General features: G+C 56.7%; 1 protein-coding gene across 3 annotated transcripts; it reads right to left on the minus strand.

Moving 5' to 3' along the window:
* Window positions 1-459: 459 nt before the first annotated feature.
* On the minus strand, window positions 460-12,246 carry KCNN4 (potassium calcium-activated channel subfamily N member 4; the record flags this gene model as incomplete). 3 transcript variants are annotated; one of them, XM_082863458.1, is made up of 8 exons in its annotated part: window positions 460-624; window positions 1,829-1,898; window positions 2,216-2,325; window positions 2,566-2,676; window positions 5,270-5,405; window positions 7,432-7,862; window positions 9,115-9,210; window positions 12,088-12,246. In XM_082863458.1, the coding sequence occupies 8 exons, from the start codon at window positions 12,244-12,246 to the stop codon at window positions 460-462; spliced, it is 1,278 nt and encodes a 425-aa protein (XP_082719584.1). The 3 variants fall into 3 exon arrangements, with proteins under 3 accessions (XP_082719584.1, XP_082719583.1, XP_082719582.1); XM_082863457.1 differs by having other exon boundaries at window positions 2,216-2,328; XM_082863456.1 differs by having other exon boundaries at window positions 2,216-2,334.
* Between the last annotated feature and the right edge of the window lie 300 nt (window positions 12,247-12,546).

Raw genomic sequence — 12,546 nt, forward strand, 5'->3', positions numbered from 1 at the left:
CTGGGAGTCAACCCACCCCAAGGTGTGGCCCCCTTCAGTCCTTACGCTTAACTGGCTTTATGCATGGGGCTGGGTTAGGAGTAGCAGAGAGAATGTCCGTGACCTCAATCCTGGGGAAAATAGCCTGGTTCTTCCTGGCTGGGTCCTGGGGAGACAAACAGAGAGATGTATAGACAAGCAGGCCAGACACCAGAGGAAGAGACAGAGACAGAGACCAAGCAAAGAAAGAGAGAGCGGGTACTGAGAGTCTGTGAAGGAGGGATGGAACGTCTGTTTCCTTCGCGGCTGGTCCAGCCCCGAACTTGGAGTCCCTCCCTCCAGACAGAGCCAAAGCGGAAGAGAAAGGGTGGCCTCACCTCCAGGCCACCCATCCCCCACCCCCTTAGTCACATGGAGTGCTGGCCACAGGCACCCTTCCTCCAGGATGTTCTCCTGCCCAAGTCCCAGCTCCCTTACCAGCTACGTGGCCTCCTGGCTTGGTTCTGGAAGCTGCCGTGGACCCAGGGCAGCGCTAAGCAGCTCGGTCAGGGTGTCTAGCCTCCCTGCCAGCGCATCAATCTGCTTCTCCAGGGCCTGGTGTGAGGTGCTCAGACCCAGCTGCAGGTCACAGAGGATCATGTGCATCTGGGCAGAGAGAGGTCAGAGGGATCGGCGGCTGGGGGAGACTCTCCCTGCCCCGTGGAGTAGGGCAGCGGAACCAGCATTTACTAAGTCCTTACAGGCCTTGGAGGACTATCCTCATTAATATCAGGTACCTTATCAACCGCCTGCCACCGCCCAGCCCAGCAACTTGGCCCGGTGCTTTTTATAGTTTAAAATCCTCCTAAAAGTGTGGGCAGTGGGAATCCTGTTTCTATTTTTAAGAGCTGAGGAAACAGGCCTGGAGCAGTTAAATGACAGGCCCAAGGCAGCACCTGGATCAGGGAGGCCCTAGAACTTAGTAGGTGCTCACTTAAATCTTTGTGTAATTGATGACTGCGTGACTTCACAATCCACAGAGCCCTTTCTCTGCCTTCTCAAACTAGGATTCACAGCTTCGTCCTTGAGAGTGTGTGAGCTTTCTATGAGAACTCTTGACTTCCGTGTTTTGGGCCGGGTGGATAATCTTGGAAATCATGACCTGCCAATTCCGGCAGATTTAGGCCACCACCATGCAGTTTAGGGGCCGGCATCTGTGACTGTGTTTACCATGGTATTGGGGCCAAGGGCCACTGTTTGAATTGTCGTGGACTAATGAGAAAAAAGCAGAGGCTACCGGATAAGCAAGAGGTGCTGTGAGCCAAGCCGGGGTGCATGATGTCACCTACTCGAGCACTTCAGAATCAAGGGGACCCAGGAGAAGGAGGGCAAGCTGAGTCACCCCTTGGCCAGGCAAGGCTGCCCAGCGCTCCTGGGCCCCCTCTTCACAATAGCAACACAGATTGAGTTTTCCACCTGTCCGTGTGTCAGTGCTGTTAATTCGCATTTTATTGCTTTGCCCTTTGTGTCTGAACTTGGTTTGTCAATTTGCTTTGGTTTTATTGTTGTATAAGAGTCATAGTTGAAAGGAATTTTATATCCGTCCACATGTAAGTAACTTGACAATGGAGATAATTTCACATCGAACACTGGAGTTCTTTGTACAAGTTGTTTAAGTTTCAAAGGAAACCTCACCTTACATGAGAAACGCTATTGCATCATTCACTTATTCATTCATTCGTTCGTTCAGCCACAAACCTTTAGTGAGTGCCTGTGTGTGCCAGCGTTCCCTATTCCAGGGCCAGATCTCCTTACCAGCTGCCCCCAACCTCCCTCTTCTCCCAGACCCCCTCTCATGGGATCCCAGTACCTTGGAGATGTCCACCATAGAGTTCACTTTTTCCCGGAGCTTTCTGTGTTTCAGCCGCACCTGGCGGAAACTGGGGGTAAAAAAATGGGGGGGTCAGAGTGGCCCTAGCTCAGAGGTGGGATGAGAGGGGGTGGCTGCACCCATGAGCCCGCCTCCCACATAGAGACCCGGGCATCCAGGCCCACAGACACTCTGAGACATGTAAACGAAACCATCACGCAGAGTCACTGTGAGGTCCAGGTGGGCATCCGTTCAGTGAGACAACACATGGGCATCCTGACCTGGGCACACGTTCATGCTTGGTCACGCACACACGCGCGCGTGCGCGTGCACCCTGCAGAGAGGAAGAGACTTGGACATGGCTTGCGCACGCACAGAGGTCCTCACCTGTTGATGGCGGCCAGCAGCCTGCGCTGGTGCCTGCGGGCGGCTCCAGAGTCCTTCCTGCGTGTGTGTTTGTAGAACATCCAGGACTCTTGCAGCACTCGGGCGGCCGACTCCTTCATCTGGGGGTGGGTTTCACAGTGTCAAGCGAGATAGTCCTCCTAGGGTTCTGGGAGGAGGGGCCCGGGGTCTGGATCCTGGGTCTGAGGGAGGAGGGGCCGGGGAACTGGATCCTGAGTCTGAGGGAGGAGGGGCCAGGGGCCTGGATCCTGGATCTGAGGGGGGAGGGGCCGGGGGCCTGGATCCTGGGGCTGTGGAAGGGGTGTGCTCTGGGTGCTGGAGGCCCCCCTCACCTCTTTGGTATACTGAATATCCATCATGAAGTTGTGCACGTGCTTCTCTGCCTTATTAAACTCCAGCTTCCGGGCCACCACGGCCACCAGCAGGGCTGTGCAGCAGACCCCCTGTGGGCACAGCAGGCACTATGACACAAGGCCCGTGGGGATCTGAGGACCAGCCGTGTGCCACCAACGCTCTCTCTCCTTGAGCCCTCCCACCAGCCACAGACAGCAGGCACCACCACCGCTAGTTGACAGACAAGCAAACCGGCCCAGAGAGAGCCAGGGTCCCACAGCTCCCAGTGGTGGAGCTGGGATCATAAAATCATGCGTCCGAGTCCAACTCCTAGGTGTGGTATTTACACCATCACAATGTTCTCTCTCTCTTTTTTAAAAAAAGAAATTTATTTATTTTATTTTATTTATTTTTGGCTGCATTGGGTCTTCGTCGCTGCACACGGGCTTTCACTAGTTGTGGCGAGTGGGAACTACTCTTTGTCGTGGTGCGCGGGCTTCTCATTGCTGTGGCTTCTCTTGTTGCAGAGCACGGGCTCTAGGTGCGCGGGCTTCAGTAGTTGTGGTGCGTGGGCTCAGTAGTTGTGGCTCGGGGGCTCTAGAGCGCAGGCTCAGTAGTTGTGGCTCACGGGCTTAGTTGCTCTGTGGCATGTGGGATCTTCCCGGACCAGGGCTCGAACCCGTGTCCCCTGCATTGGCAGGCGGATTCTTAACCACTGCGCCACCAGGGAAGCCCATGTTCTCTTTGGTTAAGTGTGATTGGAGACTGGGGAGAAGGGCTGGTTCTGGGTAAGGAGCAGACCTCAGGCTCCTGCGGGACCCTTTCCTCCCCACGGTCCAGTGGGCCGTCAGGTCAGCGAGGGTGTCCTCCCCCTCCTCCCCACCCCTACAGCCTCTGCCCAGCTCTGGCCACATCCTCTCCCTTCTGGACAGTCTCCAGCCTTTCCCTCACTCCACCCTGACCCCAGGGAGATCGAACATCCAGTTATGTCCCTGATGCCCTCACCCTAATCTCCTTCTAGGCTCCCACTGCCCCAGACTTCTTAGCGCAGCTCTCAAGGCCTTCCAAGGTCCAGGCCGCTCTTCCTCCTCTGCCCAGCTCCCGTCCCAGGCAACTCAGCCCCCACCTGCCTGAGCACCTTGGTCTCACTCTTCTCCCTTCCTTCTCGAGGCCTCTGATCCTTCAAGGCCCCAACAAATCCCAACTGCTCTGTAGCACCTGGAGTTAGAATGAATCTCCTGAAGACTTCCCCTACCCCATATGTTTCAACTCTTGACCCTCAGAATAATTACTAGCTGTAAACCTTGGCTCTGGGACTGCTTGGGTTTCAAGCCCAGCTTCAGAGCAAGTTATCTAATTTCTTAGTGTCTGAGTTTCTTATCTGTAAAATGTGCACACCCTCACAGTATTACTCCGAGGATTCCATAAGTTGACACCTTTAGAGCAGAGACAGGCACAGAGTATGTGCCCAATAAAAGTTAGCCGTTATAATTTCATTGTACCTTGGAACCTCTCAGCTAGGAGTTGGTTGTGAGCTCGAGTGCAAATCGCCTTATCTCTGTTTCTCCTTTTGTCAAATGAGGGAGGAGGTCCCAGGCAGCCCTGAGGGTCCCTGACCCTTTGGGAGTGTGTGCCTGGCTGAGTCTCTGCCCCTCTTTCCTAGTCACAAAGACTCACTGCTGGAGGGAAGGGGGCTGTCACATTTCCCCCCATGCATCACCTGTGGACCCAGGACTGGGGGATTCACCATGTCCTTCCTGGGACAAATCAGGGCTGGGGCTGGAGGCTTGAATTCCTGCGGGTGAAGGGAGCCAGATCTCACAGGGAGGTGAAGGCCAAGGCATTGGGTGCTGGGTCTATGAGGGGAAGGCGGCAGGTGTCTAGATTTAGGAGGAGGCCGACTCTGGGGAGGAGGCTGGAGTCTGGCGCTTGGGGAGCCTCTGCCTCATCCTTGAGGGCACAAGAGCTGGGGTAGGGGCAGCCGGACGCCTGGAACCGGTTACAACAACAGCTTCCGCATTGCCACCCCCTGACCCAGTTACTGAGCATTTTCTGTGTTTGAGACCCTTTACATGGTTTAATTCATTTCGTCTTCTCAGGAACCCCGTGAGGAGTACGCTGGTATCAGCATCCCCATTTTACAGATGAGGAAATTGAGGCCCAGAAAAATTGTGTGGCTGACTCCCAGCTAGGAAGTGGGCAGAAGCAGGATTTGAACCCAGGCAGCCTGAGTCCACAGGCATGCTCTTGATGTCTAAATAGCTTTAATGGAGGCTGGGAGACTGGATTCCTGGGTCCTGGAAGAGCCTAGAGCTGGGAAACCAGGTACCTGAGTCCTGGATGATTGAGAGGGTAAAGGCAGGTGGAGAGGGCAAGGTACCTGAGTCTTGGTGGGGCTTGGGACTGGACTCCTGGAATCTGGGAGGAAATGGGGCTGGGAGGTCAGGGGCCTGTGTTCCCGAGGAGGGCGAGGGCTGGGTCCTAGGTTCTGGAGAGAGCAAGGACTCAGGGGATGGATTCCTGGATTTTCAAAGGAAATGAGGCTAGTGTTTGTGTCCTGGACAGGGGATGGGGCTGTGGGGGTCCAGACACCCGAGTTTCTTGGGGGTGTCCCTGAGTGCCTTAGTTGGCTCTGTGGTTTCCTGGGGCCCAGGGGATGAGCAGTGTGGGATAAAGGCAGGGTCCCTGAGTGGGTGTACTCACCATGACCCCAGTGCAGAGGCAGACAATCTTGCCCCATGTGGTACCCGGCACCACGTCCCCGTAGCCGATGGTCAGGAATGTGATGGGGATGAGCCACAGTGTGTCTGAAAGGTGCCCGGTGGCATTAACGGTCTGTCTGTGAGGAAGAGTGGGTTAATTCTGGGGTTCCTGTGATGTTTGATACCCTCTTTCTTAACATACACCCACAGTTGCAAGAAGGACTCAGAAAAAGCCAGTTAAGTTCTGGGCTTTGGAGAGCCTGCCTGGCCTCCTCCTTGCTGTGTGACCTGGGCAAGATGCTCAGCCACTCTGGGCTGTGGCATTTGAACCTGGATCCGACCAATTCCAAAGCCTTTTTGGTTTCAGCTAGGCTACCAGGGCTGCTACATTCAGAGCGTGTGGTTGAGGGGTTGAGAGGGGGGCAGACACCCAGCCTGAAGTCCACTTGTCAGACCCGGCAGGGGGCTGCATCCACTCAAAGGAAGGGGCACCTTTTTCTAATTTCCACAAAGATGCTCTATGGCCTAGAGGTGGCCCTATCAGGACTAAAAAGGTGGGACTCTAAAAAGGCTTGACGGGGGACTTCCCTGGTGGTCCGGTGGTAAGGAACCCACCTTACAGTGCAGGGGACACGGGTTCAATCCCTGGTCAGGGAGCTAAGATCCCACAGGCCGCAGGGCAACTAAGCCTGCACACCACAACTACTGAGCTTGCGCACCTCAACCAGAGCCTGCGTGCCGCAAACCACAGAGCCCACGCGCCCTGGAGCCTGCATGCCACAACTAGAGAAGAGAAAACCTGCGCACCACAACTAGAGAGAAGCCCACGCGCCGCAACAAAAGATCCCGCATGCCGCAACCAAGACCCGACAGCCAAAAGTAAATAAAATAAAATAGATAATAAATCTTTAAGGAAATAAATGCACTTTAAAAAAGTAAATAAAAAGGCTTGGCAGACTCTGCCTCTTTCCCCCTCACTTCATAGGAGGGGACATTTAGGTCCAGCCATGGAAAGGATGGATAATCAGGATTTGTCTAACTTTGACCAACAGTTAGGCCAAAGCAGGGAAAGCATCACTCACCAGGGCCCCAGACACCTCAAACCCACTAAATTGTGTCTGGAGGTGGCGACTGAATCTGCCCTGTTAAGCTCCAACCCCTTCATCCCCAAATACATTCAAGTTTGAGGACTTCTGCCTCAAACAGATTTAGAAATTTGGCTCCCTCCCCATCCTCCCATTTTTCAGGTGAGAAAATTGGTGGGAGGATCATTTACTGATCCTGACCAATTTCCCAACTGAGAAAACTGAGATCCTGTGAGATGAATGAGTTTAAAATCACGAAAGATTAGAATTGCCAGGGAGACTTTAAAGATGGTGGATTTTGATACCCATTTTATAGATGCGGAAACAGAGGCTCAGAGAGGAGAGATCTAAGGCCAGTTCTTCCCATTCTCCATCTCCCCTCAAGAATTCTTTGCCAGATGTACGAAACCAGAGGTTCTCAAATTTGAGCCAGCATCAGCGTGAACTGTTAAAAAAGATTGCTGGGCCCAACCCACCAGAGTTTTGGATTCCACAGATCCGGGTGGGGCCTGCGAGTTTGGATTTGCAACCAGTTCCCAGGAGATGCTGCTGGTCCAGAACCACACTTTGAGAACCACTGGCTAAGATTACCCCCAATTTGTTTATCTGTAAGGTAAGTGGAGGCCCTGAGGGGTACAGTTCCAGCATCAGGTCAAAGTCCAGCAGGGGGTCTCGAATTCCCGTGCCAATTCTCTGCACAGAATTCCCTTCTGGCGCAGCCCGGGGGTCACTGGGAGCACCTACAGTGCATCTGTGCTAATTTGGAAGAGACGTCCCCTTCCTCCAAAGCAGGTGCAACCCTTGGCCTGCGTGTTGAGACTGAACAGATGCCTGGAAACCTGAGGCAGGAGAGATTTGGAAGCAGGAAGGGCAGGGCTTCCTATGGTGTGTGTGTGTGTCTGGGGAGACTGGAGACTGCAGGTGGAGGAAAGGCTTTGGGGCGATAGGCTTTCTCCACTTCTTGGTCCCAGGGAGTCCCAACCTGCACCACGGTACAGGGCGATGGTGGTTGTAAGCGGCTCCTCCAGAGGCTCCAGGTACCGTCCCTTCCCGCCCTCCCCTCCCCGCGCACCCTCACCTCTCGGCCACCGACAGCACCCAGGCGGTAGTGAGCCAGAGGCCAAGCGTGAGGCAGAGCAGCAGGCGGCCGGGGTGCGTGTTCATGTACAGCTTGGCCACGAACCAGTGGCGGAAGCGGACCTGGTTGAGCGCGCCGATGCTGCGGTAGGAGGCGTTGAGCAGGACGCCGCTGCGCAGGAGCAGGGCGCGGGGCACCAGGTACAGGCGCAGCAGCATGGCCAGCGACAGCAGCGCCTCCGCCTGGCCCAGGAAGCTCGGCCAGGACTGCGTGACCGCCGTCTGCGGGGACCCCGAGATCTGCGCGCACGGCGGGCGCCACACCGGCGCCGGGTGCAGCGCGCACACAGCCAGCTCCAGCACGATCTGCGCCGCCTGCCGCCCGGTCAGCGCCACGCGCCAGTCCCGGAGCCCGTTGTCCGTCATGAACAGCTGCAGGGAGGGGAACGGATGGAGAAGGAGGGGGGTCACACGAAGGTCAGGCGCCTGCTCCCCAGCCTGCGCGGGGAGATAAGGGGGGCGCGCCCGCGGGGCCGGAGAGGGTGGCAGATAGCGCAGGGCATGGGGCCCGGGAGGGTGGGAAGGGGCAGGGCAGGACGCGAGGAAGACATCTCTCCACCTTCTCCCCCTAGTCTCAGCCCACTTCCAGAACTTCCAGCCCAGAAACACTTATTGAGTGCCTGTTGTATGCCCGACGTTGTTCCGTATGTTGAGATACATTGAGGATATGGGTGGACAAGACAAACGAAACAAAACCCCTCCCTCTCCAAGGACTTACATTCCACATCCATAGAGCTGTGTCCTAACTCCAGTTTCTGGGGACGCAGTACTAATTGCCATCGTCCCATTAGCAATGATAATAGCCAACATTTACAGGGCACTTTGGAGGTGCCAGGCATTGCGCTGTCCTCTGTACGTGTGTGACTCAGCGAATGCTCACAAGACACTGAGATTGAAAATATTCTTACCCCCATTTTACAGATGCAGAAACTGAGGCCCAGGGCTCTCAGGCCACTTAACTATTCGAATGACTGCTTTAATGATAATGTGTACTTCTTACTGAGCACATCTTGTGTGCCAGGCACTGCAAGGGGCGTCACCACACTCAACCAATAACCCTCATTTTATACTGCAGAGGTGTGGGGGGAAGGAAACAGGATCTGGGGATGTGGGGGATGGGATGAGAGGGGAAGGGGTGGAGAGTCCAGTGTGGGTTGAGACATGAGACGGGAGGGGGGGATACGGGTGGGAAGGGCTTCTGGGTCTGTGGAGTCGTTGGCACAGAGGTGGGGAGCTCAGCAGTGGGGAAGGACCTGCGGGCACATGACTAGGATCTTGGGTTGTTGGGACAGGAACAGGTAGGGACTCAGGGATGGAAAAGTGAGATCTGGGAGGCTGTGTCTTGTGTGAGGCAACCTGGGACAGAGTGGACAGAGGCCTGGGGGCGGGAACTCTCAGCATCTACAGGTGTGCAAGGTGAGACAGGGCAGCAGGTGGAGGAAGGTCAGGGCTGCTGGGGGGGGGGGCTGTCTGTCTGTCCGTGGTTCATCCCCTCCGGGTGGATGAGGGTGTGGATGTATCTCAGGGTGGAGGAAGCTCATTACTCAGCCCAGGAGGTGGGAAGTGTGAGCCGACAGGGCGTGGGGGTGGGCTGAGGGGAGCTAGGAAGGGGCTGGGGGCCTACCTGGACCTCTTTGGCATGAAAGGCCACAATAAGGGAAAGGAGCGAGAACGTGGAGATGCTGATCATGCATTTCACCAGGAACAGGTGGATCGCCCACTGTTGGGAGGGAGGGAGAGAGGGGTGAGATCCTAGGCCTCCCTCAGTCCCCGCTGCACTCTTCCCAAACCGCCATCCCTTCTCCAGTCCCAATTTCCTAGCCTCCTAACCCCCAGCCCCCAGCCCAGTTCCCCCGATGCCTCAGGTCTGGGGAAGTCTCAAAACCATCATCTGGTCCCCAGGGAGAGTGCCCTCTTCCTTCCCAAGGGGACAGCCCTGGCCCAGGTGCCAGTGTTCACCCTCCTCCTCAGCTCTTCTGCTAGGACCACACCCCTGAGGGAAGACCTTGAAACTCACATTCCTTCCTAATTCCCCTGTACTGGTCCCCATCAATAATAGTTCCTCAGTTGTGTGTGTGTGTGTGTGTGTGTGTGTGTGTGTGTGTGTGTATGGGGGGGTGTCTAGAAACAGACATTTAGCTTCTAAAAAGTGGTCCCTCCCCTTCCCTTCCCACCCAGCTGGTCTCTGCCCTAGAAAGCAACTTCAGGTCCCTCCCCTCCCCCCGCCTGCCCTCCGCAGTTCCTGAGGAGCCTAGAAACTATCACTCAGACCCCAAGGAATGAGTGACACCCTCCCCTGCCCTCATCCAGGGGGCTGGGTTCCTAAGACCCCAGCCCCAGCTCTGAGAAAGGCCCCCCAGTCCTGCTGCCCTGTGTGTCTCCTCTGCCCCCCCTCCCCACCTCCTGCATTCTCTCCTGGCTCTAAGCCCAGGGCAGAGCTGCCCAGAAGCACATGGCCTCCAGAAACCACAGGAAGTTTTTTCCCCTGTCTTTGTGTGGCAATACCTTGGAGGAATCTAGAATTCTTGAGGAAGGGATTTAGAGGGGACTGGGACTGCTGGATTCCCTAGGAGGGGGTGTGTGTGTGGATCCCTGCCTGGGAGGTGGTGTCAGGGGGAAGGGGCCACCTGGGCTCCTACTCTGAGCTCAGCACCTGTTTCTCCTAAAACACTGCCAGCTCCCCTGACCCGGCCAGGGCCCCCCTCTGTGCAGGGGAAGAGGGCCAGTTTCCTGCCCCATGGGACCTGCCCCCCTTCCCCGAACAATGGTGCTGTTGTCCCTAGCCCTCCCCACCCCTTCTGTGGCTCCCCAGTTCCCTGTCCCGCTCTTTAGTTTGTCCCAAAGAACATCCCACTAGACCCAAACCCCTCCCCACTCTGCAATCCACTTCTCTGGTGGTCCTCTCTCCTTGCCAATTCCTCTTGCCCCGAATCCCCGACCCCCTTCTCTGTCTGTACCACTCTGTCTCTTACTGCATCTTTGTCTTGGTCTCTCTCTGTCTCGGTCTCTCTGTGTATTTCTGCCTCTCGGTACCTCTCACCATCCTCCCTCTCCCGCCCCACTATCTCTATCACGTTCCCCTGCATCGGTGGGGTCTGGCACCTGCCTCTCCTCCAGCCCTTCCCTCCTGGCGAGCAGGTGTCTGGATCCCTGCAAAATGAGTTTATTAGATTACGATGGAGGTGGGGAGGGGACACGGGTGTTGTCAAGGCAGTCATAGAAAGGGGGCCGAGGAGGACCCTTCGGATCATGTATTTCAACCCTCACTGCCGGTTTCCAGTTGGGGAAACTGAGGCTCAGAGAGCTGCCGCAGATTCCAGAGTCCCCGTGCTGGAGGCAGCAGCCTGGCAGGTGGTAGAGGGAAGCAGTTGGAGGTGAGGCAGCGGAGGGATGGGGTGGCGTAGGAAAGACCCCCTGTCCCTTCCCATCTGCCAGGGCTCCCTTGTCCTCACCTCGCCTGCTGGGCGGGGTGCTGAAGTGTGGGAGCGGCGGGTCGGCCTGACCATGTTTCCTGTTGGCATGGGCTTCGGCGGCCCCACCCCCTCAGTGCCCGCTGCCCTCGCCTGGCCACCCGGCCAGAGGAAGCCAGCCTGCCCTGACAGTCCGTGTGGCTCCTGGTCACTTCAAAGCTGTCTGCCTCTCCCACCCCCAGATCCAAGCCTGAGTGTTGTCCCCCAGAAATCCCCCCAACTCAATCCTCCAATCAGTGCCCTCCAACCAGCCCAATTCCACGTCCCTTACCCTAGACAGATCTCCAACCCCTCCTTTCCTGTTGAGCAATTCTGTCCCGTCCTCAAGCCGCCAGTTCTGACCCGTGTCCTTCATCTGCCCCCACCACTGCCCGGACCAGGGCTGGAATGTTATGGGAACCTGCTCAGACCTGTCCTAGCCCCACTTGTTCTTTCCTTCCCCACTCACACTATCCTCAAAGTCAGCCCCTCTCCCCCTAAAAATGCTCTAAGTCACCTCTAAGGAACCCGGGCCCCAGCCTCTCCTCTCCTGGGACCCAGGAGTCCAGGCTACCATAAACCTACCTCTCCCTTATTTCCCAGGCTAAATAGCCCATAGATTCTGGGGAAGCTGAGCTTCTTAATGTTGGAGATGGAGGGGGGAGGGGGGCGGTGCTTTGTTTTCTTTTCCCACCCCCCCACCCAGCCAGTTCTTTTGGTCTCTGCCCTTTGCCTCTGAGATACTGTGCAAACATTAGAGTTTAGATAAGGACCAAGGAGCTGCTGCCTACTGGAAGAAGTCAGCCTTTCTCCCCACCCTCCCTTCACTGAACCTGGGGTTACCTCTCCCCTAATCTGCTCAAGTATCTGACCAGCCACCTCCTGGCCTGCAGGGCTCCTGGACCTCCAACTGTCTAATTGCAATACCTTCAAACTGACACTCTGTGACCCCTCTTCCCTTCCTTTTGCAGAGAGGGCCCCCAGCATTTACCTCCCTAGGTCCCAGGAGTCCAGCCCTCAGCTCCCTCCACTCTCAGACCCAGGGGTCTCCAGCCTCTACTCACTCAGGACCCGAGAGTCCTGGCCCCCAGGCCCCTCCTCCTCAGACCCAGCAGTTTCAGCTTCCAGCCCCTCCAGCCTCCACTCACCAGGCACCCCCCGAACCATAGCATCTCCGCGTGCAGGACCATGAGTCCGATGCCGATTCCTGCCAGTGCCAGTGCCCAGCCTGCCAGACTCCTCTCCTGCTCCAGCAGATGCTTTCTCCGCCGCAGGGCCCCCAGGCCCGGCACCAGCTCCCCGCCCATGGCCCCCGGGGTCTTGGGGCTCAGCCAGCTTCCTGCCCAGAGTCCCCCACCTCGCAGCACACAAAGAGCAGCCACTATGGCTTGCAGGTCCCCGGCCTGCTCTGCTCCCTCGCTCTGGACTCTTGCTTTGAGGCACAGCAGAGCCTGTGCCCTCTGGGGGGTGGTGACTGCTGGGCAGGGCGGGGAGGTGCTGGGGAGGCCCCTGGGCAGAGGGGAGGCTCCCCAACCCCCCTTCTCAGACTAAGGAGGGGCTGGGTGTGTCTTGGGGCAGAGCAAGGAAGAGGCGTGTGTCCACATGGA

Source organism: Leucopleurus acutus (assembly GCF_964270905.1).
Source record: "Leucopleurus acutus genome assembly, chromosome: 20".
NCBI lineage: Eukaryota > Metazoa > Chordata > Mammalia > Artiodactyla > Delphinidae > Leucopleurus > Leucopleurus acutus.